The sequence below is a fragment of the Lates calcarifer genome, linkage group LG1 (assembly GCF_001640805.2).
Source record: "Lates calcarifer isolate ASB-BC8 linkage group LG1, TLL_Latcal_v3, whole genome shotgun sequence".
NCBI lineage: Eukaryota > Metazoa > Chordata > Actinopteri > Centropomidae > Lates > Lates calcarifer.
Window position 1 is genome coordinate 18,090,004 of NC_066833.1, and position 27,333 is coordinate 18,117,336.

Consider the following 27,333-nt stretch of genomic DNA (forward strand, 5'->3'; position numbering starts at 1 on the left):
CCATCAGAGAGCAGTGGTTGTATCAGCCTTAAAGAAGGATTGTGTCAACTTTTAAAGCAGATACTCAAAGTTTTAGTTTCTGAAGGAATGTAAACTCACTATAAATAGACTAACTGCCTAACAATGACAGAAATGTTAATATACTTCCAGCCTCCACAGTCCTTAAGATCTTCAATCACCACCAGCATTCACAATTTCTCCTCCATGTTTCAATAACAGTAATTACAGCTGCCACTGTTCTGGATAGAGTGATGGTCAAGTCAAAGAAAACTGATAGTGTGATTGTACAGTGATTAACGCTTTAATGAAAATGTACAGTTAGCCCAATAAGCACAAAGCAAGCATCACCATAACAGATATTCCCATCACTAGTTCAACATCACTCTTCCTGCTACAGGGTACATTGCGTCATAAACACAAGCAGCAGTAAGTTATTACAGTAAAAAAAGAAATCTCAACCGTTGATTGTTTTTGAAACAGTATCATATAATCAGTATCTCCTGCTGCAGGTCAAATGAAGCACATTTCAAAGACGAACAAAGGTTAATTCCATGTCATTTTGTGAAGAGTATCACACCTCTGAACAGAAAATGCAGGCCATAACTCTATTGCCACTTCAGTGGCACCTTCAACCATTCCTACTTAACAGTGTAAGGCAGAAAATGAGCCAAAGAGACTGGAGCAGAGCGAGAATGTGCTTTAACAGGATAAAATGATTTACAGGTATGAGATTCCCATTAGAGTGTGCTAATTGTTTCCACACCATTAGTGACAGTTATCTAATGAAGGATATTTAACCAGGCACTGTAGTATATCATACAGTTCCTTGTGGTTTAGAAGTAAGAGGCAGTGGACCCCAGACTATGCCCTTTCCACCTGCACCACCTCTGTAGCTTGCAGATCACCGGGGCATTTCTACCAGACATCCCAAGCAAACCAAACATTTTTTGTTTTGTTTTTGTTTGTTTCTGTACATTTACACTTTACAAAAGGCTTGACAACTTGCAAAAACACAAGCATAAATTTGCAAAAAGGCACAAAGATGGAACCCTTGGAGGCTAATTCATGTCCAAATCTATACATTTAAAACAATGTAAAATACAGTAGATCATTCAAACAAGCCTGAAATATTTTTGCAGCAGGTAGGATGGTTCAACTATTTTTTTAAAAATTATTTTTTTTAACATGCTCAGGAGGGAACATGTACATCACAGAACAACGCAAATGTCGTGAAATATTTACAACGGTTTGGACAAGTCAAGGATTTAACAACATTTTCCTTAAATTTGCTTTACCTTAGTTCAAAATCAACCAGTCTTAAGGAGGGGTTCAGCTCGAGAACAGGAAGGAAAACGTGAGAGAACCAAAGTGGGGGAAAAAAAAAAACACACACAACGAAAGCTTTAAGCTGGAGAGAACTGGCTGTGTGCGCCTCCTCAGGATGTCAGTCAATACTCAAAAAGTACATGAAATTTCACAGGAACAATAAGTGTGTGTTATACTGCTTGAAACACTACGAACAATATTTGAACTGTGCGTACGTCAAAATAGTTACATAGCACGTCAGTCAGGTCCAGGAGCAGCAGCTGCTTCTTCTTCCACACTTCACTTGCCGCTCTCCTCCAGCTCCTTTTTCAAGCTGCAGGGGAGAGAAGAAAACCTCAGTGTTAAACTTACATGTAATACAAAAATAACATGCAATAAATTTTTTACAACTGCTCCAGTTACCTATTCAGATAGGCGTGCACATTGTCATAGCCGTGGTATTTAGCCAGGTAAACCAACACTCCCGTAGCACAACGACCTTCTCGGGCACGACAGAAGCTGCAGTTACAGATCCCTCTGCATGGCGGGCACTGCCACTCCTACCGCAGCAGTGAGAATGTGATCAGTCAGACTTGTCTGTCAAATTCATGAGTAAACATAAATACAATCGTGTATATTTAAGAACTCACCGGATTCAGCAGAGCTTCTCGGACCTCCTCTCCATAGCGGTTACGGAGACAGGGGCCGCAGAACTGACCTCTCACTCCCGCACACTCTGGATTACGGCAGTTAGTTTTGGTGTCGGTTGTTTTCTGGCGGCACTGGTGACAAGTGGATCCCTGAGGGAAAAAAAGGTTTTACCATCTTCAGACAGTGTTAAAACAAAAAATGCAGCTGCTCAAAGTGGATGTTGGACCTACAGTGACGCGGTCGTAGACTTTTTCCCGTGCATTCTGGCAGATGCCCTGCAGTTCTGCCTCAGTGATGTCCTCCACAGGTCGCACCACGTGAGGTATGGCCTTGATGAAGGAACGGCGACGAAGCTGTGCAGGAAATAAATGTAGTTCATTACAATACAATTAAGACCTGTAGTGTTAGTAGAATTCAGGGCAACGCACAAGGAGACAGACAGTTCTGTGAAAGGACTCACTGGTTCATCATATTCCTCAAAGTAGCGGCTTTTGCGAACCAGGCTGAACTTATCCTCAGGCTCCTCCTCTTCTGGTGTCGGGCTGGGGGGTCCGTCCACCAGTGTGCGGGATCGTGTGTGGGGTCGAGACAAACGCTCTGGGTTTCTCCGGGTAGATCTAGGAGTTCCCTCGGACCGCCGAGGTGCCCGTCTGGGCTGAAGAGGTTCAGATAATATTAATATCACTTAACACAGAGCCCTGATAAGACACACTCTAAAACACACAAACTATTATTCTTATTATTATTATCTTTGAGTGAAATTACCGTGGAGGGTCCTGATGTTGCCATACGTGTCGGGAAAAGTCCAGGCACTTTGTTCAGCTCTGCCATGAGCTTTCTAAGCTATAAATACATATGAATATATGAATGAATAAACAGATGCAGAAGGAAGGAAATTTCAGCAATTCTGACCAACGTTCATAAATAATTAAATTGGAAAAAAAGAAATACTGCAAATTGTACCATTTCTTTGTTCTCCTTAATGTTCAGGGCTCTCTTGTCCATGAAGTTCTCCTCCTCCTCCTCCTCCTCAGAGTCTTGCACTTTAGGTTGAGGGAGTGGTTCGGACGCAGGTCTCTTCACACCCTGCTTCTTGGTGGGGAATGTCATGGCGACCTTCAGGATGCTGGACCTGCGGCCACGTCTCGGAGGTTCAGAGCCCACTTTCTGAAAGAAAATAAAACTGGCAGTTAGAAAAAACTTTTGTGCTGTCTAATCAAGTCATGAAAGATGTTGCAATTGTATTTTTTCCTAAAAACCTACCATGGATTTCATCTGCCTGTTGATCATATTCTCAAACCCGCTGCATGTGTCCTCCTCTGATGTCGCCTCAAACACCTTTGGTTTCTCTGCCATCCTCCTCGTCTGTCTTAAATTGCTCCTCTGAACACAGAGACAGGCATTAGTTGCAGATGGTGCTGCAAAGAGCCAACCCATATACCACCGTTTGATGGGATTATATTTATGGTAAGACTTGGTATTTTATTGTTACCGTATTTGCAAAGCCTCCATCTGAGCCAAAGCTATCGCAGCTGTCATCAGAGGAAGAAGAGGAAGTCTCCATGGGAACCAGAGGGACGCTGCGAAAGCTCCTCAAACTCATCCTGGTGGATGGAGGTGGATGGACCGCCAGTTTCTATAAATGATAACAGGTGGTTGAGTCTTTTTATGACCAGCAACAAAACTGTACGCCACAAATCCAGGAAGTTTTCTGCAATGGTTTTGCAAACTAGATGGTTACATGGCCACCTGAGGATACTGGTCCAAGACACTGAGAACCTTTTGACCTGCTTTCTAAGCTTTAAGTTGTTTGAATTAGGGCTGAAAATACTCATTGCTTTCATGATCAATAATCTGATAATTTCTCAATTAATCATTTGGTCAAATATCAGAATACAAATCTTAAAATTAGTTCTCTCTCGGCGGACTAACTTAATCATTAATCGACTAATGTTTCAGCTTTATCTCTGACAAAACAAGACAAATGTAGGTAACTGGGTCGTTCATATTTCAATATAATTACAGTAATGTTTCACTATAATCACCACTTCTCTCATAACTTTTATAAGTTACCAAAAGAGGGCTGTTTTAACATTAAAACAGGTCACTCTGAAGCGTGAATTAACTTCAGCTCACTCTTTGAGGAAAAGTAGGATTTAAGTTGTAACCTAACTGCTGCTGCTCTTGACATAACTCTGTGTTTTACTATCAAGAAGATAAACACAAAATAATTCATAATGATTAAACCCTTTTAAGAAAAAAGGGCTGTTTTTCTTACCTTGGAGCGGGTGAGAGGCATTTTTCTTTTTAAAGTCTTGGTGCACAAACAGGGACTCAGAAACACGCCTTGCAGCAGCTCTGCAGTGAACAATGCAGGTCCTGCAGCTGCACCCAGCCCACATCGCTGTTCGTTTCCCGCGCCACCGAAAAGTCCTGAAAGATACGTAAACTAAATCAAAAATTAATCTTACTTTCTGCAAAAAACTGGATGTCAAATCAATAACATCAACATTTTAAAATATGGTTTTTCAACTTCAATGTTTTTTTCAAGTTATCAAACTTTATAAATCAATTCATTTCGGGGGAATTTAAGAAACGAAAGCTGTGTTTCTTCCATGCACTTTGCCGTGGCGCGAACTTTTTACTTGACGATTTGCATACAAGGCGGGTAAAGTGTTGACTTCTTGCCAATTTCAGTGCTATCAAATGGGTAAAAAAAAAAAAAAAAAAAAAATCAGGAAACTGAAGAATTTTTTGTTTAGATTTAAAGTAAGCAGTCACTTGTAAGTTGAAGTAGGCTTGTTGTAATACAAAACTTTGCTCAGACTTTAATATTTATATTTTAGTTAAACTTTGTAAGTTTCAGTTTATAATGAAGTTTAATGAAGGAGATTTATTGGCAAAGGAGGCACTGAAACAGGAATATATGGAAACTTCATTTAATACAGATGAATAGTAGGAACAATATCACTTAAGGCAACAAAATTCAAAGGAGAAAAAAACAGGGCAACGTATTTTTGTTAACAGCAGGAAGTTGACCTGGTTGAAGCACCAATGAGAACATAATAAAAAGGCTGTGGTGGGGCACACCAGACCAAATAAAACTTTAAATTATGTTAGCATTGGCAAGCAGCTGAATCAGTAGATCACATAATATATCTCAGAAAGAAGACTGGAGGAAATTAGTCTGAAAATTTTATTTTAACCATGGCATGACCCATTTTAACCATGGGTCATGGCATTATAACACTTTATTTAGTTACTTATGAGACAGTGGACTGATAAATAGACTCATATTTGTATGCAACATTATCTCTTGATTCCTTCTGCCATTTAATGGAAGAAGAAGAAAATAAAGAAAAGGGACTGAATTGTCCATTTTTATAATAACAGCATGGGTTCATTTATAATTAAATTTAATTTATAATATATAAAAATTCTATATTTATAATATATATAATAATAAAATAGACAGTTTTTAAAAATAAAAGCTTATTTGGTCATGCATATACATCACAACCATCAGTGTGATTCTCTTACAATAAGCAGTTCATTTTTTAGCATGTAAATAGACATAATTCATATGTAAAACCTTTTCAGTGCATGAAATGTTCAGCATACAAGTGTTAGTTCATGTGTGGGCCACATTAAGTTCTTCCACCAGCACCACGCCCTCCCCTGCTGCCTCTCCTCTGTCGACCTCTGACTTGTTTATTGTCCTGGCGTGGTAATCTTTTCTGTCGCTCCACTTTGATCCACCCTCCGTCATTGGCTTTGGCCCTTTCTTTTTCCTCACTAGGGTTTCCTGTCACAGACAATATACCTGGTATCATGGGTGGGCAGTTCTGTGAAGTGACACTGTAACTGTTGGGCCGTGGCCTCCCTGGCTGTCGTGAGATTTTGTTGGTCTTATTATGAATATAGCTACCTCTAGTATTGGTCCATGCATGCCCCCCACTCTGCGCTCTTTCCACAGTTAATGTGTTGCCAAAGTAGCTGTTTCTGCGTTGATCGTGCACTGCTCCAGCACTGACTGGGCGCTCTCTTTCCCTCTCTGAGGTGCTCTCTGACGTGGTGCTGGAAGGACTGCTGCCCTTTGACCCTAGATGGAGTGGTGAGAGTTTGGCCGACAGGCTAGCAGTTGGCGAGGAGCTGCGTGAGTCAATCCAGGGAGATACAGGGACGCGGTTTGGAGAGCGACGCACAGCTGCAGCATAAGAGAACTCCTGGTTTTCATGTGCAGACAGGAACTGAGGCAGAGTGCGAGCATCAGAGCTAGTGAAGGCAGTGTGAGTGGCACTCCGCTGCAGGGATTTCTGGGTCATCTGCCTCAGCCTTACGTTGTACATCCATGTGGGATCAATATCTAAGACAGAAGATAAGCATTGATAAAAATAGGAGCACACTGTGTGTTTTATACTGATAAATACACTCCTCGGATATTAAATTTACAGAGAATTCAAGAGCAACAATCTTTATTTGCTCAGTGAATACTATTGCTTTTACACTCAATAAAGACACAAAAAAACTAAAAAACTATAAATAAAACAATTACCAGAGCTACACTTGTCCCTGGGGTTCCAGTCAATGTTAACTGGTGCTCTTTCAATGATCAGCTCCACAGTCTTGATCTCATCTTGTCCACCACTGACACCCCATGTCACTGGGCAACTGTGTTTAGTAGACTTCGGTGTCTTGACATCAGTCTGAAGTGTCAAGTCAAAATAGAAATAGTGTCTAGTGTTTAGTGTCAGAAATGGTTATATTTGTTGCACTGATGTCTGTGATTTGAGTGCATTTTCAAATTTAGATTTAAACTGGATCATATGTGCAGTAGATTTTAACTGACTCACCTCATAATTGACTATGTAGTCCACTTTCTGGTTCTGTTGAACTCCAATGATCCATTTGTCCATCACAAAAGGTGGCTAAATTGTAATAACATTAGTTCATTAAAAAAAAATTAAAAAAAATCTGACTGCTGAAACCACACTACAACAATCCTGTGGGTAAAATGCAACCAGTTAGATCAGACAACATTTAACACTGATTAAAATGTGACTGGTAATGTCTTTTGTTAATGTTTTAGGAAATGTGTTTCTGATAACACCTTAGTCATCCGCAGGACCTCCACATCTGGTCGGTTGGCATTGAAGATTACATCTTTGATGTAGGTTATGGCAACATCATCTCCATCAAGTTCCATGTACATTTTCCATTTGCAGTCCTTGGAAAGAAAAGAGGCACAATGTAGATTGTCTGGTACATTCAGAAACAGCACCTGGTTATATGGAGTCATAATATAAGTTACTAACTGCATTTCTCTGTGTGGAGAACTTGGTTACTTTTGTACATAAACCAACAGCACAGCCTAGAGGTAGTTCAAAGGCAGTGGCAAGTTACTGGCCTCAAAGCCTCATATTGTGAGGGAGGAAAGAAATTATAACAGACAAAAAAGGAGCAATTATATCAAATGCAATTTGTTTGCAATATCTGTGCAGGGTTACACATTATTAAGAAAAAAATGTTCAATGGAAAACATTTGTCCACTATCCCTGTGTCCTCTACATTAACTATGGAATTTTATAACATTACTGTGGCAGACACAAAAGAAAGAAATGACAACAATAGCAACTAATTTTATGGTGACATTATAATATTCCTGATCAAACATATGGCGTTCATTTCTTTATTAAGCTCAGTGGGGCTATTGATTCATTTTTTTGGTACAAGATATAAGGGTGAAAACCTTTTGCTGAGAGCTGCTGCATGCGGCTCACATCAAATCCTCACTAGGAGGCACAAATCTGAACAATTCCCCATTCCTCTTCTCCTGCATAACCAACGCTGACGAAGCAGTAATGATTCTGCCAATCCCCGAGAGCCGGCCACGAAGCCACAGGTCACTGCTTAACCACACAGGGTTCACGGCACAGGCCAATCCATTGTGTAGTGATCACAGAAAAAGACATCAGAGGAGTGGCACTAACACACTCGTCTGAGGAGCCTTCGCCCTCTCCTGCATCGCTCCCCAGGGACTGGAAACGGCTCAAAGGGGAAGCTTCGGCAAGCCTCTGGCTCAGAAACACACCAGTGGCCCCGCGCTGGCCTGGTGTCGGCCCTGGACAGTCGCACCGGGGCTCCCAGGTCCATGCTAGTCTAATCACTCCAGCAGAAACAATGTCTGGTAATGATGCCTAGGACCCGAGTGCGTCTAATGACAACTCATACATAATTCAGCACCTTTCACTTGGCTGCACGGTGATATCCTCATTAGTAGGGGACCCTCAGTGGCTGTCAGATGGTGGCCGCACAATCGCAGGCCCTCATTTTGTCTTTGAGAAGTGCAGCTGCTTCCATGACATCGCCAGCAAAGAGGGGCGAAGAAAAAAAATGCAGTGCGGGTTTGTTTTATTTAGTGCAAAAAACCTTCCAGTTTGTAAAAACAAGGCTGACACGGAACCTGACACCAGGCAGGGGAAAATAATTAGCTCTCATTTTCTCAGCCTCCTGTTTCCTTCTCCCTGCTGTGTTTTCTACCCACTAAACCACCACATGTCAGAAGAAATGGGAGGCAATTAGCAGGCTCGTTTCAGCCCTGCCGAACACACTGAAAGAGGACTATTTATGATGGGACAATGAACAGCTGAAAGATTAAATAACGTTTGCCTTTTAAAAAGAAAATGACTTCTGGCTAAATGGGCTATTTTTGATTAAATTCAAACAGCAAGTGAAGAGCCACCCTTTCTCCACAGTTTGAGACCCTAACAAAGGGCTGTGAGCAAGTTGAGGTGGATGTGGTACATGGCTGAGAATGAAATGTTTATTTGTCTGGTTTTATACTTGTCTAGTGATGCCTTCACTGGTCAGTACAACATCCATCATTGTGAATCCTCTGAACAAACAGCTTCAGCACATGTAGGCTGATTCAGTCACTGTAAAAAAAATGATTCTGTGCATCTATTTACAAAGTCACAATTATTACAAAACATATTCAAAATGATTACACTTAATAACCACCCTGATCGAAGTGGAGAGAATGTGTATGTGTGACTGTCCCTATTCTTTTAGTTGCCCATCACGGAGTTAGTGATGAGATTCATCGGATGCTCACAGCTGCAGACTATCTTGGTGCAGTCAGTATGTGTGTGTGTGTGATACTGCAAAACTTACAGATTTCCCAGTTCCTGGTTTCCAATGGTACCCAAACACCAGCTCTAGATTTACAGTTTTACTTTTTTCCACCTCCTTTTCCAGCTCATCCTGAGGGGAGAAGTTGGACAGTGCGGTGCTGAAACATGCACTGAAAACCAGAAACAACTTCATGACGATAAAGACAAAATTCCATACCTTAAATAGAGGTGGGAAGTGGACGAACGCGAGGTAATCATTTGCTAGCTTTTCAATTTCACCCTGCAGAAGAGAAGCATCAATGAGCACAGATCTCACTCTGTAAATGATGTGTGGCTTTAAAAAAAGTTGACAGTTGTAGTTAATGGTTAACTGTGCCTTGCCTTAAGGTGCATGACGTGACCTTTGGACTTGACCCCCATGTCCCGCATGTCGTTCTCTGTGAGTAATAGCAGTCTCTTTCCAGTGATGTGATTTTCTTTAAACAGGTCAGCGTACCACTGCATGTCACACGTACTCTCCCCTGAGATAAGAAATGAAACAGACAGTTTTTAAACAAAGTCATATTTAAGATTATCTCATGGTGTAAAATTTGCAAAAGCAAAAGAACAAACCTGCACCGAATATTTGCTGCATCCAGAAATACTGAGGAAATAAAACAGCCACAGATTTTGTTAGTTTTCAGTTTCAGTTTTTAAAAGCAATGTTATTAATGCATAAGGTAGAAGGTGCGGTAAATACACTAATACTGACCACATTCTCCTCGGTCCAGGCATAGATGTCAAAGGTGGGCAGCAACTGCACAGATACACAAGACAAATAGATGTAAAAGCAAGAATATGGACAGATGCAGACATTGTGTGTGTATTAATGATGCAGAGATCTTCAAGTAAAAATCCCAGGACTTAAGTAAATGTTATTAAAATGGTAAATAGATATGTTTTCCATGTCTTCAGAGCCATTACTTTTCTGGTTATTGTGCTGTGTGATTAAGACGATTTGCCTCTAATGGTCTATACCAAACTGAAATGTCTATCTGACTGATCTAATGTGATCAATTTCACTGATAAATCATTTATTGCTCATTAAATGTAATCAGGCAGAAACTTGCCAGCCAAAATAAAGATTTCATCATTGTGATCATGAGACTGGTGTGTAATGACAGATATAACGCAATGGAAAATTGGAGGAAAGATGACTAAATGAATGAGTAATCCCCATTCACTGTCTTCTTCCCACGGCATCTGAAAACAGCTCAGATTATGAACTGAATGCCAGTCTCAACAGCCAGTCGCTGCCATACATTTTGTCGCAGCCTGCTGCCTCATAAAGCCACTCAGCCCTGCAGCACTTTCCGCCTCCACCACTGCTGCAGTTCGGAAGTAAACAGATTCAGAAAAACTCTCCCACTGCCAAAGTCTGATTGGAGTGACTTCATATCACTTTTCAAGCTGCATATTGTGTTTCACAAATGTGCTGCCATGCTTCTTTTATTGAGATCCATGGCCTACAGCTGACAAAAGATGCCTAATTTTCAAATGTATAATGGCAGACACACTTTTTGTGTTTGTGATGTGTGTGAGGAGTCTACAGAATTGGGTTTAGTTCACACAATTCTGCCCCCATGTGGACTAATGGATGATGGCTAACCAGGCCATGAACACACATGGTTTGAGGTTAGTATCACAAGAAAAAGTTCAACAAAAATACCTTATGAAGAAATACATTTTACAATCTTATTAAAATGGTTTCAGTCACACTCTGTTCTATGTTCTGTTATAAACAGTTTGATAGTAATGGTGGCAGCACAACATAATTCTTATGAAACAACAACTTACATCACTATTTCTTCCTGTAATAAAATGAATCTAAGACAGACAGGTAAGCAGAGAGAGCTGAAAGAAACTGATTTATTGACAAAATGAAAAGGTGCAGAAAAATAAATCACATCAAGAGGCTGCTGGTGGAAGCCCAGGCGTGGAGAATTAATGTTTCAAGATGCTCGAAGTGGCTCGATTTCACACAGAGAAATATAAATATCGGTGAAAGTCTGTGTTAATTGTTATGTCTAGTCTAATATGTCTAGGGAGTAGAGTACAGACAATGTTTGAATAGGAATATTAGCTCATGGCAGGGAGCTAACAAGCAACAACACAGGAATACAGAGGATTACATCCTCATGAGACTGAGTGATGATAACAAGCAAAGGGGACAATTTAATGGGCTATGCTCAAGGAAGCATGTCCTTCCCCCAGATGAAGCATAATACCTAAATGAACACTAATGCTAATATGGTGTTCTCTACTGTAAAGTCCACATCTTGAGGCTAATATTCAGTCAGACTGTGTGTAAAAGGTGTCTATAGAGGGAAATTATTCAATCATTCTATCGCTCTGTCATAAAGACTGTGACTTCTGATTGAGCCACTAGTGCAGAAACATTGTTATTATTATAAATAATTTCTTTTTAAATCTTTCTGACCACAGGACGAAGTCTGTCTCAAAAAGTAAAATGTAAAGAGAATGAAACTGACAGTCGCACAGCACAGTCCCTCTCCTGCTGTTTTGAACCTGGGTCAGTCAGAGGAAAAAACATGTACTTTCTCATCTTGGTAAGAGACTACGTCTCAACAACTGCACTCCACCACATCCAGAACAAATTGGCCAATCTTAATGTCAGCAAAATGTCACTTCATCATAAAAGCCTGGCCTTCTCTGAGCAACTGGCTCATGTAGCTCTTTCTTCACAGCATGGCACTATACATCCAGTACATTAGGAATACAGTAAATGACATCCATAATATCCATAGGTGGAGGGTTTTTAAATATGTTCTATAAAATGCTTCTGTGCTACATTGGGCTATTACTGAACTTACATTATGAATAAAACATGAACAAAGCAGAAGAAATAGTATAGCAACACAAGTTTTAAGTAATGAAATGAAACAAGAAATCCTTTAAGAAACACTGCTTCCACTACACCAATGTGTTAAATAACAGATGCAGCTGTGGCAACACCAAAGAGATTTATTCGCTGTCATCAGACCAAGTGAAGTGTCCTGCCCCAAGAGTCATGTTGATTTTGTGTCCTTCTCTGACACAGCTCGACTTGGAGGAGTTCTGCTTGGCCTGCATGTTGACCTGCATGCCAGAGTGCAAGACGGGTCGGCCGAAGTCCACGGAAAACACGTCCTCAAAGCCTTTCACCACGGACCGCAGATTCACCTCCTCATTACCGGAGGTTGAGATCTGACACGACATCTGTGAACTGTTTGACTCCTCCGTCTTTGTCTGATAGAACGACTTAGCGCTTATCGTTTTTGCCACAGGTAAGAAGAGCTGAGAGGCAGGTGAAGAGCAGGAACCGCAGGGGTAAAAGGAAAACAAAAGAGACGATAGAAAAAGAAAAGGAAGTAAGTAATCACATTCAATCCACAAAGAAGAATAAATAAGTGGACAATTTTAACTCCAACACAAGATGTGATTTAGAAAACGAAACGGTAAAAGGAGGTTAAGAGAGCAGCGGAGTATTGTAAGTGTAGGACAGAAAAGAAGAGGAGACAGGGGAACAATTCCAGTGAACTTAATTCAGTTTTGTTGACAAACTCTAACTGTATAAACTGTGTGTGTACGTATCTGCACTGTACACCACTGTGCCATGTGGTTTGAGATAAACTACTGTGTATCATTCACAGAAGCACAAGTGAAGGATAAACAGAATTGGACCAAATAGTCAACTGATTAATTAATCTGTAAATATTCTGATAACTGATTGATAGTGTTTGCCAATTTTCAATATGTGATATGTGCTGGTTGATAGCCTCTTTCATTCATCATTCACAGTGGTAAAAAGAATATCTTTATGTGTAATATCTATTTATATTATAATCTACAGTGTGTGTGATGTTAGAGGTGCTGCACATCAACCTTTTTACATGCAAAAGAAAAAAAAACAGAAAATGCTGAGAAATAAAAGAAAGCAGCAAAACCGTGAAGAGACTGGATGCTCACGATCTGATACAAATACAGCGTTCACTCTGTGCATCATGGTGCAAATGTTCTTGTTTGGCTACCATGCAATACACCGCATATAAATGCAATACTGCCTACGATGTCTTCTGCCCATAATGTTCTCATAATGTGTGCCACCCTACTTCCCATTCCACGCTTTTTATTTTCATTTCACTGCTTTCCCATTCCCACTTCACCCCAGAGAAGACATCAGGAAAATTCTGTCCTTCCCTTAATGTGAGTGAGGAAACCAGGAAACACACGTGTGAACAGCAAACATGAAAGCAAGGTGCTATTGCTGTGACCACTCGACAGTGTGTGGCTGTTGTCCCGAGGGGACAAGGTGAACCAAAGTGAAGAAGGGATAATGAGGAACTCACTGGGCTGTTGGACTGTTCGATGAGTTTGCGCTCCCACATCTTTAAACGCCGCTCTCGCTCCTTCAGCTCCTGCTCTTTAGTGCTCAGGTCCCTCTCCAGCTTCTTGAGTCTCTCAAGTGTAGCTTCAATCTCACACCTACAGTGTAGAGCCAAAAAAACGACAATGTAATGTCAGTCTGTCTCTCAATACTTTCCAGCTTCCCTACCCTGTCTCTGGCAGTCAGCCCCAGGCACATAGTAAAGAAGCAAATATATATTTTATAAAAGACTAACCTTATGTCCTAAAACAACTGGGTGATTACATTCTTACCAAAGTTACTTTAACAGGGGTAAATAGAGCTGGGGACTATTTCCTCTCACAGATTAAAACACATTGGTGATTTACAGCAGTAGGACAGTGTATGTGGAACTGACTCAGAACAGTACATCTTTATGAAGGAATATGTTACCAGCTGCACTGGTGCTGATCATTTATGTGTTTTTAACACATCCAGTCAAATCCAGTTTGACCTATCATACATGCGGCATATATTCTCTGTCAACTTGCATGAAGCTTGTGTGACTTCAGTGAAATGTTTAAAGATGTACGTTCTTTCTTTTTTTTTAATGACTGCATCATTCCATTGAATGGAAATGTTTGTCAACTTCAGAAACTTTGGGATTTCCACTAGAATTTCAGATGACGTTATGTGGGTTTGAAAAATGTTTGGCTGCACAATTGTGCAACATCAGTCCAATGAATCATGCACAATTGTTTATAATGACTAACCCTTTGGCAGGTAAATAGGGTTTAGGAGGTTAATACTTTTTGGATGACAATGGAGGTTTATGGCATCGAGAAATTAGCTACATCAGGCTTTGGCTGCGCAGACAGTGCTATCTATGGGATCAATGCATTTTTAGTTTGTTGACAGTAAGAAAAAATACTGAATATCACCAGATTATTGACACAGTTAGAGTATTAGAGCAGTAAGAAGTGACACTAAATCAAAACAAAACAAAATAAAATTCTTCTGTTAACAGCTCAGTGATGCCCTGCAGGCAGAAGATGATGAGGTTTAGACTGCGCCTGATGCTTTGAATGCCAAGGACAGGACAGTGTCTCATGCTCACTTCATGCTGAGGGAGTTTGTTTTGCCCAGCAGGTGGGGCTGCACAGTGTGCTGTGGAAATCCATGCTGAGCTTCAACCCAACCAAAATGTAGTTCTCACAGTCTCTTTTCATAAACACATGTAGCCCAGGCAGGAAGGCCCATCCTTTCTCCTCCCGGTCCACCGTTGACTCCACCCTAGCGCTTCCCACCTCAAACAATTTCCACTCTCATTTGACTTCCCAAATAATTAGCTCTCTTGGTTCCCACTTTCCTGATAAATTTCTCAGCATTTCAATGAATGAACAAATTCTCTTTTCTTTAGTTTGTCCAGACAGTTGCAAGTTGAGGAAGGAAATGACAACTCCCCTCTTGACCTTCAAGGCTGTGTCCTTAAAGGATAAGAGTTTGACACATTTGATTAGTAACTAAATGATCCTGTATTTAAGTTATCCTCTTATCCAACTTCACATAAAACAGGATATTAATACGATGAGATTAAAACCTAACAACCACTGACATACGACCTGTCTGGTGTAAGTTTTAGGACACTGATGTTGGTTAAAGGTTAAAGTGGTGACTCTCAGCTTTAATTTGTTGCTTTTTCATCTGCATCAGATACATTTTTTAAAAAGTTTTTGCAGCTCTATTAATTCTGTACATATTGCCCAAAGTCAGCACTTTGACCTCACAGCCATTCTTTCATCATACATAGCCACAAAGAGAAACAGGCACCGTTCTAACACCTTCAACTATATACTGTTTATTTCTGCCTTATTTCTGAGTAAAATAAGCACAATTAATCTCTCTTCTCTTTCATCATAACATCTCTCTACCATTTCTGAGCTAACTCCTGCTCTTATCAACCACAGGCCTCCATTTTCCACTTTGAGCAGTTAATATTTTAGTATCAAACCTCTTGGGCTTATTTTCTATCTGTGTCACATATTCTCAGTTTCTGTTTTCCAGCACTTAGATTCAGTCCAACCTGCTCCACCTGCAGATGGCTTCTTGGACATGATGCCACCAGCACAACTTCTGAGGAAAAACCTCAGAGCACAGTCAAACCCCGCAGAGAGGCAGACAGAGAATAAAGTAACAGCTGAGACTCAGGCTGTGCTGAACATCACCAAACCTCCAGCTGCTCATACAGGCCAATTAAACACTTCTACTTGAAAAAGATGGTGATTATTTTTAGGGCCTTATGGGTAAAGAGAGGAAGTATATCCAGATGGATGATTCTTTGGAGGTTTTCATGCCTTTATGTAGTTATCAGTGTAATTATTAAAGATCTATATGCACAATCTCAAGTCCTTTTTTGTATTTCACAGCCCCCATCAGCTACATTTCCACATCATTCTTTGAAAACAGCCGCACATTTCCTTAGGCTGAGGCAGTATATTGGTGAAAAAAGAGTTATAAATACATTTACTGGGGCTGGAGAATGGATGATCACATTACCTCCATTCAGCTTTGTTGTGAAGGAAAGAGTTGCACTGTTGAGGAAGTTGGCTGTCTTTAGATATGGACTCCAAAGTAGAGAGGATCTGCTTGAACATTGGTCTTTCCTAAATTAAGATAAAAACATTTGCTCCGTGTGTTATTCAAATGAAAACATGCATATATGCTGTTCATACACATGTTGATGTGACGTTGTGGATAACTCACTTTTGGCTCTGTTGCCCAGCAGCTCCTCATGAGCTCAGCAAAGCAGACAGGACAACCACTGGGGATGGTTAACCTCTGAAACAGATATGATGAGTTGGCAAAATGAGCTGCTGGTTGGTGAACTATACTTAACTAAAGAGGTGCTTGACATTTTGGAAAATGTGCTTATTCATTTTCTTGAGAGTTTGGTGAGATCTGTTAAACATGAAGCTACAGCTAGCAGCTTATTAACTTATCTTAGAATGAAGACTGGAAACAGAGGGAAACTGCTAGCTTAGCTCTGTCCTGAAGTCTCCATTGAATTCCTCTTGGTGACAAGACATTCAGTCATTGCTCCCAGTTAAGAAATAGCACAGAAATAGCATTTCTCAGTTTCTCTCATTTTTCCTTTTTTTAACTCCCCACAACAAAGTGAAGAAGCATATTTTCCAAAAATGTCAAACTGTTTCTTTGATTTTGAACAAGATATTCCACACCTACAACCCCAACCAGGGGCATACATTTTAAATAAAGCACACTGACATAAAAAATGTAGTTAGGAACTATTCATGACAATATATAAATTCCACCATACACTGATGAGACCAAAACTGTATATATATGCACTTTAATCACACACTTTAGTACCTCATTTTTCTCCACCACAAGCCAGGCCACCTGTAAGCCCTCCAGGCCTTTGAAGGGTATCTCGCGAGTGAGCATCTCCCAGAGCACCTATCACAGAAGTCAAGAAGCCAAGGTCAGTAAACAAAGACATATCAACAATATCATCAAATAGTATACATGTATGTATGTATGTATATACACTGCCTTATCAGCCAATGATTTGTTGTTTTGCACCACCACATGGTAGCATTTCACAGAAAAAAAACAGAGATGCATCCTGCTGAGCAGCTAAATACCATTTATCTGTTAGTGTAGCATGTGTATTCATATACTCTACAAATAAACATTAAAAACACTTATCTGTCGCTCTTGGAGACTAAATGCAACACACAAAATAGACAAAAACACTCATTTTAGATATCCAACACTGATTAAAGGCTGCTATGATTTCTGAAGTACAATAACAGTGCTCCCTTGAAAATTTAGGTTCCTTTCAGTTTGTATTCAGCTGCGTCAGGAATAAGAACCTCAGATTATGAAAAGGTGGAGAAGAGCCATTTTTCAAATACCCAAGGCTTGTACTGTATATGTGTACCTTATTTTTGCATTTCTGCTCTTGCCCCTGCTGCATCTCATTACATGTATGTATTCTACTATAGAAATCAGTTCCTCATGAACATGTTTGAGGGGGAAAACGGTACACTTAAATCTGCAATCATTTTGCTCTAACTCTGGCATACAAGCACTCAGTGCAATCATAAACATTGTCTGTTTAGCTTGTAAGGTCTGGCATAGATCTGAGGAAACCGATTTTTTACATAATTTTCCATTAACACATCTCTACTCTTCAGTTTACTCTTGTATAAAAGGGACTGCAATTTTTAAGCCGGCTATGGGAGCTGGAATGGTTTCCAGCACACATGTCTTTAGGCAGACAATTCTGAACATTTTCAAGAATAAGAAAGTCACAGCAAATGTCTAAGAGGCTGTACCTCTGCAAAGGTCAAAATCATGGCTATTGTCCACTTAAGGAGAGAGAAATGCAGAAATGAAAATGCCAGTGGAACTGCTTTACTCTCCACTCCACAAGTGACTTGAGTGCAGTTTCTTCAAATTATCAAATTGATTCTGACTTGTTCAACTCACACTGTGAGTGTCAATGTTCTTGTCACTGTGATCTTTAATGTGCCATAATGAATACCTTTTCACTGGATGTGATGACAGTATTGGTCGTCATCATTTTAAAAGAAATGACAGAAATCAGGCTGCATCACGTCAGTAACAACTTTACACACACTTTGTCATGATTTATCCCTCAGAAAGACTTAACATACGTTATTGTATTTAACATTTCATATGTTTCAATATACTAAAACAAGCAAAAAGGAAGCTAATATATTCCCCCAGGATAATAGTTAAGTGCACATGGAATATTATTCATACATTATGTAAAATGCTTGCATGAGTTAAAGAAGAATCATAGAATTATAAGCCAGATTTGTTACATCAGGATAAATGTCTTGAGATGTATCTTCTAATTTCAAGGGGTTCCCAAAATAAGATCTATGTTCACCCATATGATTAATATGTACATTAGGACGAATCATTCTAACAGGTGAGCATTTCATTGTTTTCATTTTGAATCTATTGCATCATGATTTGGAGATAGAGCGGGGATATTCAAACATAGTTTTTCTTAGTTGTTGTAGAGTGTGTGTCCTCTGAGCTGACCGACTTATTAGACATTTGGGTTTTTTTTAATAATCTGGGGCGGAGAACAACTTTTAACACTTAAGAAAGTTTGTGTAGAGCACCTGTTCCTAAGAAGGAGTCCTACACACTCATACCATACTGCAGCAGTTTCCCTCTTGACACTCACCACACCATAGGAGAAAGTGTCACAGGTCTCGGACACCGGAAGGCTCTGGATCACTTCAGGAGCCATCCAGGGAAACGTGCCAACCAAGGACATGTGTGTTGTGTGGGTCAAGAACTTTGATGCCCCAAAATCACAAATCTGAGGAAGATGAGAACAGAACTGTTTGTGCAATAAGAACTGTATCCATAGCCTGCTGTGATCAATGTACTTTCTTTCTCTACACTGCAATGTGGCACAAGGTGGTCTTAGTTTCATGTTAGAAAATATGTCTCTATGATAAATCAGAAACATATAGACTGAGCCGTAAGAGGCTTCAAAATGCTGAAATAATTGAACATTTTTCCAACTTTTAACTCTCCTGCAAATGAAAGGTAAAATATTGTTCAGAGTTGATAAATCTCCTTTCTCTTAGCAGTAAAGCACAGCTGTAATGCTGTCAGTGGTTTCCTCTACATGCTAAGTTAGTCACTGCCCTCTTGTGTCCATAGACTGTAGGTAAATAACCATCATTTTCCACCAGCCCATTTTCCATTCACATAGATATAGATTCTGATTACATTTTCAGCTGTGAACCTACCTTGAGAACTTTGTCCGCAGCTAAAACAACTGAAAGGGAAAATAGGGTTCAGTAAAAGCAGGTAGTCACGCAGAATATCTGGCAATAATGTGAAAACAAATGAATATTCATTTTGGACGTGGTGAAATAATGCTGTTAAATCAAATCTGTTACCATTCCTGGACTTCAGGTCTCTGTGGATCACCTTCACTGGGGCCTCTGAGTGTAAATAGTGTATCCCTACAGAAAAAACGCAGAAATGTTTTTCTGAGCAGTATCCCTTGAAACTCACACAGATGTAACAGTGACGCTACAATGATGGACAAATATAGACACAATTGATCTTGTGTTTAATAATTTTCAGTACAGTTTGTTTCCAAAAGTCACATATTGCTCTCCGAAAAATGCTATATGTTGTTTTATAACTGTTGTCTACAATTAAATATATTTTATCATCATCTACCAAGAGTGACATGTTGTCATTGTCTTTCAGGGGCTTACTCCTAAGAAAACAAATAACTGTTTAGTCAGTTATTAACAATCAAGCTGATGAATAACTGTCACATTTACCTCTGGCAATGTCTGCAGCCCATGTCATGATCTGTCCCATGTCCATGTCCTCACTTTCATCACTGGACAGGTAATCATACAGTGATCCACCGCTTGCATACTCTGTGGAGAAATGTGAGTGACGTTGAGTTTGTATTATGTGGAGAGACTGATACCTAAAAGTGAATAAAGACAGCTGGGAAAACTGTCTTACAGTAACAAAACATACATTACATTACATTATACATGAGTGGAGTATGTAAGAGCATTGTGTAAATACATCTCCTGGAAACCAGCCAACGGGCTCTTGTTCACAGATTGCTCATCTTACTGAAGGTGAACACTCTGCACCCTCCTGTTATCAAATTTAGATATTTCTAAAGCACAGAGGAATAAAACTTTCACCCTGTTTCCAAAGGTTTCATGCACCTCAGGTGGGCCACATCCTTGACACCATGTGCCTTTGGAAAAAAAAACTGGTATCTGGTTTAATGATTGGTGTATGTAGAAGAGGCAAATCAACATTTTTGCTGTCTTATGGAGTAAAATGCTTGAATGAAAATTAACAAGCAGGACTATACCAACCGAAACAGCAGGAAACCTCTGTTTGTGCATAATAACCCAATCATGTCCAAACACAGTAATGCAAACATGCACAGGCACCAAGAGTCTAATTAACAATCATAAAATACCCCAACCAATTTTTATTCTTGAGTCTAAATTTTGTATGTTTTTTTTGTTTTTGTTTACTTGTGTTGTAGCATAAAGAGTGATGCAGAAAGAGTGTTTTAAAAACAATAACATGCAGCTACAACTGAGTTCACCTCACTTCACCCTGTTTCTGTTTCTGCATCTGCACTTTGTACTTTAATATGTTTTTCCACATTCCATAGATAATGTGACTTGTGGCTCTGTTGTAAACCCTCATTTCATCCACCCTCTCAGAGTGAATTGACTTAATGTCACAGAATAACAAACCTTGATTCATTAAAGTTTATGACGGCGCTGAGTGACAGCAGATATAGTTTAACTCCTGCAGGCCAACAAACAGGTTGTAGATACCGGCTGAAAGAGTGAACTGCCCGACCTGATGCTGTGTGTCAACAGACGCAGCATGGTCAGGATGGCCATAAACATTTTTCATGTATCTGGTGCTAATTAGATTCTGCTTTGATAAATAAAGATACCAACCGACTCCTTGACAACAAACCCTTCTAATTTTTTACAGCTACAAAATACTACAGCTGCTGCTAGAGAGTTTTTCTCCACTGTTCAGATGCAGTTCTGCATGTTAACTTTTCACACTGAAAGAATCTGTTTCAGTTGTACTGACTCATTCGCAGCATGAGAACATGCAGACGCAAAACCCTTGATTTCTTCATCTGTATGTCACGTGTAAAGGGTTTGCAAAACAATTTAAAGCAGAGAAAAGAGGACATGCAGCAGTGAGACAAACATTGTGTATATTCAAAGTGAAACCTGTTGTTTAACTGTTGTTTAGCTGCAAAATAGTAATTAAGCAACATGATGTTCCATCATACTATAATGCAGCTGTTTAGGAGAGGTTTCCAGCACATACAATAATATGAAATATGAAAAAGAAAGCACACATTCTTTGAATTCTATTATGTATCAGGACATAATAAAAAATCATCAAAAATAATTTAAATCTAACCTCACCTGTAAAATAACACGATTCCACTGTGTCATTATTTAATAAAAATGTAGCCAAAATGGAGATGTGTGAAAAAGAAAAACTCATGATTCATCCCATGAAACCAACTTTAGTAGCAATATCTCGAAGTAATCATTTTCTGTGTAACTTTATCAATCTTTCACATCGCTGTGGAGGAATTTTGGCTCTCTTGTCTTTATGTTGCTTCAGTTTATTGATGTTTGCAGGCATTCGTTTATGCACAGCTCTCTTAAGGTCCAGCCACAGCATTTCAATCTGACTGAGGTCTGGACTTGACTTGATTCTTTTCTTTTTCAGCCATTCTGTTGTAGATTTACTGGTGTGCTTGACTTGACTTGAACTGGCCTGAAATGTTTTCTTAATTCATCTACGACTGCTGTTTTTATTTCAGGTTTCAATTTGTGCATTTCCACTTACAGTAAAATACAGTCCAGAAAAACACCCATAAAGCAGCCCTCTTGCCACCATAATGAGAAAGCTACAGTGGCTCTCTATTGCTCTCTATCTATACACTTTATATGAATGCGTGGAGGAAAATAATGATTGCATGGAGAGAGAGCAGCTGCATAAAATCTGCATAAATGCTTCCCCAAACTGCTGTAATGTAAATTCAGTTTACACTATATTCTCTCAGTACAATTCTGAGGTTTAACAGTGTCTATCTTTACTTGCACATCTAGAAAATTTACAGTATGTAAATTACAGAAGGAGGCTGTTGTAAATGCAAATACATAGAAAAAGTGCAGACCAGCTGCAGAACATCAACATAAAGGTAAATAAGAAAAGTCAGAGCCACAGTCTGGCTGTGTGATTCGCTTTTCAGCCTCCCAGTGTTGTTTACAGCAACAGGAGAAGAGACAAAAAGCTCACGTCAATAAATACAATGAAATCAAACAACATCCACAGTCACAGGAAAGAAACAAATCACAGTTTCCTGTATTCAATAACACACCAACGACAGCACAACTACAACGTTCTCCTGGTAGGGGAGTGATCTTTGTAGCAGTATGGACACGATGTTAAAAATATATGACCTGTAAGCAGTCACTAGGTTTCATGCAGTGATCCCTGAATTTCACAGACCAGTTTCACAATTGCAATTAAAGTCTTAGTTAGAGTGTTGTAATTGAGACTAATTAAATTGCCAAAACAATTTGTTGTTGATCAATAGAAAATTTGTTGCTAACAATTTGAATTTTGCACTACTGGTAAACAACAAAGGATCTGAAGACATCATTCTAAAGAACTGAAATGGGTATTGTTTTCTAACTATCTGACAGACTAAGTCCACTCAGCTAATAAAAATAATTATTTCATCATTAATTGAATTAATCATTAGTTTCTGCTCTAATTACATATACTATATGCTATATGTGTAGCTAATTATAATTAATATATGATCTGGGGCAGACAGAACGTCAGTACAAAGAGTTATAACAATACTCCAATCAAAATTGGGTCTGATGGTCTGAAATCCAAATACAGAAGCTTATTATTACATTGTGGAGCAGAGCTCAATTTAATTGTATTACAATAAGAAATTATGAAACAGCAGCAGCAGAGAAGAGAGTTTCAAATACAATAAAACTTAACGATTGCTTTCAGATATTTTACAAGATTCTTTATATGTTTATAATATATTTATAAAATTTTGAATTATAATTTGTGTTTGATAAATTTTTTTCACATATCCAGAATCTATGAATATGCAATTATTGTTCATTTAACAGCTGGAATCAGAACGTCCCCTACTTGAGAAAAGTTCATTCACAGCGTGTGTGCGCTGAAGGCTTCAAGTTTCCACACTGCACCTGTGTAAATTGTATGATGGATCATGAATGCCTTCCAGACAACTCTGCTTGAATGTTACACCAGTTAAACTCTGATTTACGGTGAGTGCAGAGAAACTGTCACCCCTCCCCACCTCAAGTAAATGAGATGAAATACTCCTATACTGTCAGACTCTGCACATACATCATTCTCCACTGTGACTTTAAATGTCATCTCCACAGCATAACTTCCATATTCCTGCTAGATGAAAGTTTGTGTGCAGAGGCATCGAGGGCCCCTTGTTTTCTATAGTCCACGGCTTTAGAGGGTGCATTATTCTTCACAGCCTCTAAATCAGACAAAAAAGGATAGACATACAACTACTGTATCAATGTGTGCACTTCCTGAACCCTCTGGCATTCACTAATGCTTCCATAGAAACCTCTGCAGCATTCACTGTTGAGCAAACTGTGTGACCGGTGCAAACAGATTCAACACTGTTGTGTACTGCTTATTACTGAGGCAAACTGCACTGTATACATTGGTGTGTCAGTATGACTGTTTCACCATTTAAAAAAAAAATCAAAAAAACGACTTACCAGTGACAATTCCGTAGTTGGGAGCTTCAACAATTGCGCCATAAAACTGAATGATGTTTCGGTGGCTGAGGACACTGAGGATTTCAGCCTGAGCAATGAGAGGAGAAAACATACCCAGATCTTTATCATTGTAATGAAGGTTCATTAATGTCTGCAAATCATTACATGAGTGTCTGAAGAAACAAGACTATGTGAGATGTAAAGGAAGAATAATGTTTACCATGTTCTCTGTCTTAGCTTAGAGTGTTAGCATCTGCTAACTAGCACAAAACACAAAGTAAAATTTTTAACCAGATGATGGCAACAGAAGAAAAAGGTAGGGGACTACCATCATGAGCGAGATGTGAATGTTTGTACAAAATTTCATGGCAATCCATCCAACGGTTGTTGAGACATTTAAGTAAAAAAAAAAAAAAACACACACACAAATGTGAACCACAAGATGATGCTAGAGAAAAGGTCACCAAACCCAGTAAAACCCATCCTCTGGGGACCTTGAATGAAATAGCTGTTGAGATATTTCTGAACCAAACAACAACCATGCAGCATGTAGCATGGTTAAAAATAAAAGAGAGAATATATAAAGACATATTAATATAGTAATACACACTGGCCCTGAAAGCCTTATGTGTCCCATGATTCCAAGAATGAACAGAAACCTGACAAAACCAATTCATCTAATTGTAGTCAAACACTATAATTAAATGAACAATTGGCTCATTGTGAAAGGATTACATTATTATTTTCACTGAACAACCATCTCTCCAATACTTGAGTGAAGTTGAATGGATATCTGTGATCTTTTACAATTTTATAAAACAATGAATAATTTTCTGAATGTCCCATCACGAGCCCATAAATGTAATACAATTTTCCTGAAAAGATTTCAAAGATAATTCTTTTTTGTCTTTAGGACAATGAGCCTGAGCTTTCAAAGGGATTTCAAGAACAGTCTCTTCTGTAATTGGTCCAAATATGTTCTTTCGTGTTTCTTTTGCAGCACGTGCCTGAGTGGGGGAGTATAATGACCATGAGTGATAGGTATAGAAGTCACCACATCCCGCTAAATGGTGGTAGCAATTAAAATGATTACTATACTGACAATTAAAAAGTATATGAAAAGCCCAGGCAATTATGACTCCTACCTCATTTTCAATCTTGAGCAGTTTTTTCACTGCCACCTCTTTGTCCTGGGAGATCCACCTGGCTCGGTACACACTTCCGAAGCTGCCGCCGCCACAGTTCTCGTAGAAGAGAATGTCATCGAACTTGATTTGCACGAAGGAGGCACTTGGAGACGACATCTCATAATGACACTCAGCACCAACTCAGCTCCTGTTGGCGTTGGGGAGGGGGGGGGGGGTCACAAGAAGGGAAGAAAGCCTGGTTCAATCAAACATAACAAAGTTGTTCCTGCAGTGCAAGACACTTCAAAGCGCAACAATTGTGAGTGTGACTGCAGGTTACACGGGACTCTAAGCCACTGGCTAATGTGTGAGTGTCATATCCCTAGTTTTAGATCTGTGATTTACTGAACACTCTGTCTCTTTCTCTTTTTCCAAACAGGCCTCACCATCAGCACCAGTAAGCAATGAGCTCAGGGTCCAGACTCTGTTTGTATAAGGACGATGGCATGCCTGGTATGCTGTGATCACGCAGCCAAGCCTCTCCGGCACAGTCTACTACGTTCGGTACAAGTAAGGCCACAAGCCGGGAGAGGAAAAAAAAAAGGTGATGATAACCTGTTTCAAGACAAAAAAACTGGAGAGCCCCTCATATCCTCTTTATCTTTTCAAGTAAAAATAGCTCTCCCTGCCTGTGTAAGGGCCATGCAGGCAGTAGTTGTGTGAGCCAGGGTTAGAAGGAGCATAATGCTCTAAAACTGGAGTCCGCACAGATTGATTATCACATCCTTTTGTTTGTCCGTAATAGCATAAAAGCATCTTGTAAAGAAATAATTCCATCATTACAGGAAATTGTAGCTCTGTTATTGTTCATAGGTTTCCCATTTACAGCTGAGCTATTACAGCTTTTAGAGGCTGTTACCTGGGTCTTCATTGGGATTGCTATCCATCCCTGCGGGAAATGCCTCCATTGTCACAGAGGGGAGCCACTGCTTTATCCTGATTTACTTGTATTCATGCTATACTTAGACCCGCAGCAATCTGCTCAGTGGACCAGCCCCCCTGTATTGTCTGTCCACTCAAGAAGCCAGGGTTACTGGGATATGGTAGCACTCCTGCACTCATTCCTGCCAGTTTCTCACTTAATGGCAAACAGTGCTTTAAGCACTGCAACAATAACGGCCTGATAGCCATATGTCAAACTGTAGGTAGTTACTGTAATCAAAGCTAAATGAAAAAAATGATCACACAAAGATAGCAGATAGTAAAGTGACCTGTCTATTTCACATCCTGACAGTCAGCAGCAGCGAGGTTATATTTAATCACGGAAATCCAGATGTTGATATCACAATGTTAAATACCTATCACTGATTTCACTGTGCTTTATGGATATAGATCATGCTTCTGTGTGCAAAACATACAATCGCACCTGAACAGGCAATAATAATAAGTGCATACTACGAATTATTATAATTAATGCTGTTACTATGACATACCTACTACTATAACTACACATTGACATGAGCTTCTCACACACAGTGCTTTACATGTATCACACCCAGCAGCCTCAAAACCACAGTAAACCTGTACAAATACCTCGTGTGCTGCACGGTATAAACAACAAGTTTCAGTGTTTAATCTACAGCAGAGGCAGCCTGGATGTCTGTCAGCGACCAGCATGAAAACACTGTATCTAACTTTTTACAGCCACTCTCTGACATTGTAAACATACATACCGACATTAAGTGTGAAGTTGCTCGTCGTCGGTGTGGAGCTCACACCAGGCTAAGAGGGTGAACTTTCACTTTCAAGTGAACCGAACAAGTCACAGTTTCCGGTAAAGCTCGTGGGTACAGCTCATGTGACGTTTTTCTGATGTCTCCACTCGCTCAGCGGTGGTTTTACTGGTTGCGAAACTTCTTCCAGCGGCGTCCAACACTTGCTGGGCTGGCTCCTATTCCAGTCCACATGCTGGTGGCAACAGCTCCACTCGCTGGATGAAAGTGGGACAACCTCCGTGTTCCTCCAACACGGTGTTTCCTCTACGCCCTGGGACAGTGGTGTTCAACGTGTGTTCGGCAGACCAGTTGAGGTCCCCGACATCATCTGGTATATATCTCTTAATTTTGGCACCTTGAACAATTTCTCCTTTGTAGCCTAAAAATGAAATTGCAAGATATATTCAAGAATGTATATTCTTCTATTAACTATAATTTTGTCTATTATTATGTTTACTTCTAAAATTTCGTTTCCATGTCACTGTCTTTTAAATATAGGTATCCAGTTTATTTTGTAGGAGTTGAGAGCTGAATCCAGTA

General features: G+C 39.7%; 2 protein-coding genes across 4 annotated transcripts; both read right to left on the minus strand.

The window, feature by feature from the left end:
* Window positions 1-279: 279 nt before the first annotated feature.
* cdca7a (cell division cycle associated 7a) lies at window positions 280-4,370 on the minus strand. Its single transcript, XM_018684816.2, has 10 exons — window positions 4,235-4,370; window positions 3,449-3,592; window positions 3,220-3,339; window positions 2,920-3,123; window positions 2,722-2,799; window positions 2,417-2,611; window positions 2,187-2,309; window positions 1,956-2,105; window positions 1,729-1,865; window positions 280-1,639 (listed from the first exon to the last, which is right to left on the minus strand). Exons 1-10 carry the CDS (start codon window positions 4,253-4,255, stop codon window positions 1,606-1,608), a joined length of 1,206 nt encoding a protein of 401 aa, XP_018540332.1. The 5' UTR covers window positions 4,256-4,370; the 3' UTR covers window positions 280-1,605.
* A 509-nt stretch (window positions 4,371-4,879) lies between these two features.
* Window positions 4,880-26,916, minus strand: map3k20a (mitogen-activated protein kinase kinase kinase 20a). 3 transcript variants are annotated; one of them, XM_018684805.2, is made up of 21 exons: window positions 26,752-26,916; window positions 25,037-25,226; window positions 23,892-23,979; window positions 19,848-19,949; window positions 19,452-19,517; window positions 19,299-19,327; window positions 18,722-18,859; window positions 16,864-16,950; window positions 16,237-16,311; window positions 16,030-16,136; window positions 13,478-13,613; window positions 9,841-9,885; window positions 9,702-9,732; window positions 9,471-9,610; window positions 9,307-9,369; window positions 9,130-9,219; window positions 7,067-7,183; window positions 6,810-6,884; window positions 6,512-6,662; window positions 5,885-6,322; window positions 4,880-5,761 (listed from the first exon to the last, which is right to left on the minus strand). In XM_018684805.2, exons 2-21 carry the CDS (start codon window positions 25,193-25,195, stop codon window positions 5,604-5,606), a joined length of 2,295 nt encoding a protein of 764 aa, XP_018540321.1. In that variant the 5' UTR covers window positions 25,196-25,226; window positions 26,752-26,916; the 3' UTR covers window positions 4,880-5,603. The 3 variants fall into 3 exon arrangements, with proteins under 3 accessions (XP_018540321.1, XP_018540320.1, XP_018540322.1); XM_018684804.2 differs by having other exon boundaries at window positions 4,880-6,322; XM_018684806.2 differs by lacking the exons at window positions 4,880-5,761; window positions 5,885-6,322; window positions 6,512-6,662; ... (5 more) ...; window positions 9,702-9,732; window positions 9,841-9,885 and adding an exon at window positions 10,984-12,425.
* Window positions 26,917-27,333: the final 417 nt, after the last annotated feature.

Excerpts from the sequence above, each read along its gene's own strand:
- cdca7a (XM_018684816.2), bottom strand. The coding sequence starts at position 4,255 with ATGCCTCTCACCCGCTCCAAG. Across the intron at positions 3,340-3,448 it reads ATGGAGGCTTTGCAAATACG|AGGAGCAATTTAAGACAGAC; the intron begins GTAACAATAAAA and ends CTCTGTGTTCAG. Across the intron at positions 2,612-2,721 it reads CAACATCAGGACCCTCCACG|CCCAGACGGGCACCTCGGCG; the intron begins GTAATTTCACTC and ends GAACCTCTTCAG.
- map3k20a (XM_018684804.2), bottom strand. The coding sequence starts at position 25,195 with ATGTCGTCTCCAAGTGCCTCCTTCGTGCAAATCAAGTTCGATGACATT. Across the intron at positions 9,220-9,306 it reads ACTTCCCACCTCTATTTAAG|GATGAGCTGGAAAAGGAGGT; the intron begins GTATGGAATTTT and ends TTCTCCCCTCAG. Across the intron at positions 7,184-9,129 it reads AACCAGGAACTGGGAAATCT|GACTGCAAATGGAAAATGTA; the intron begins GTAAGTTTTGCA and ends TTTCTTTCCAAG.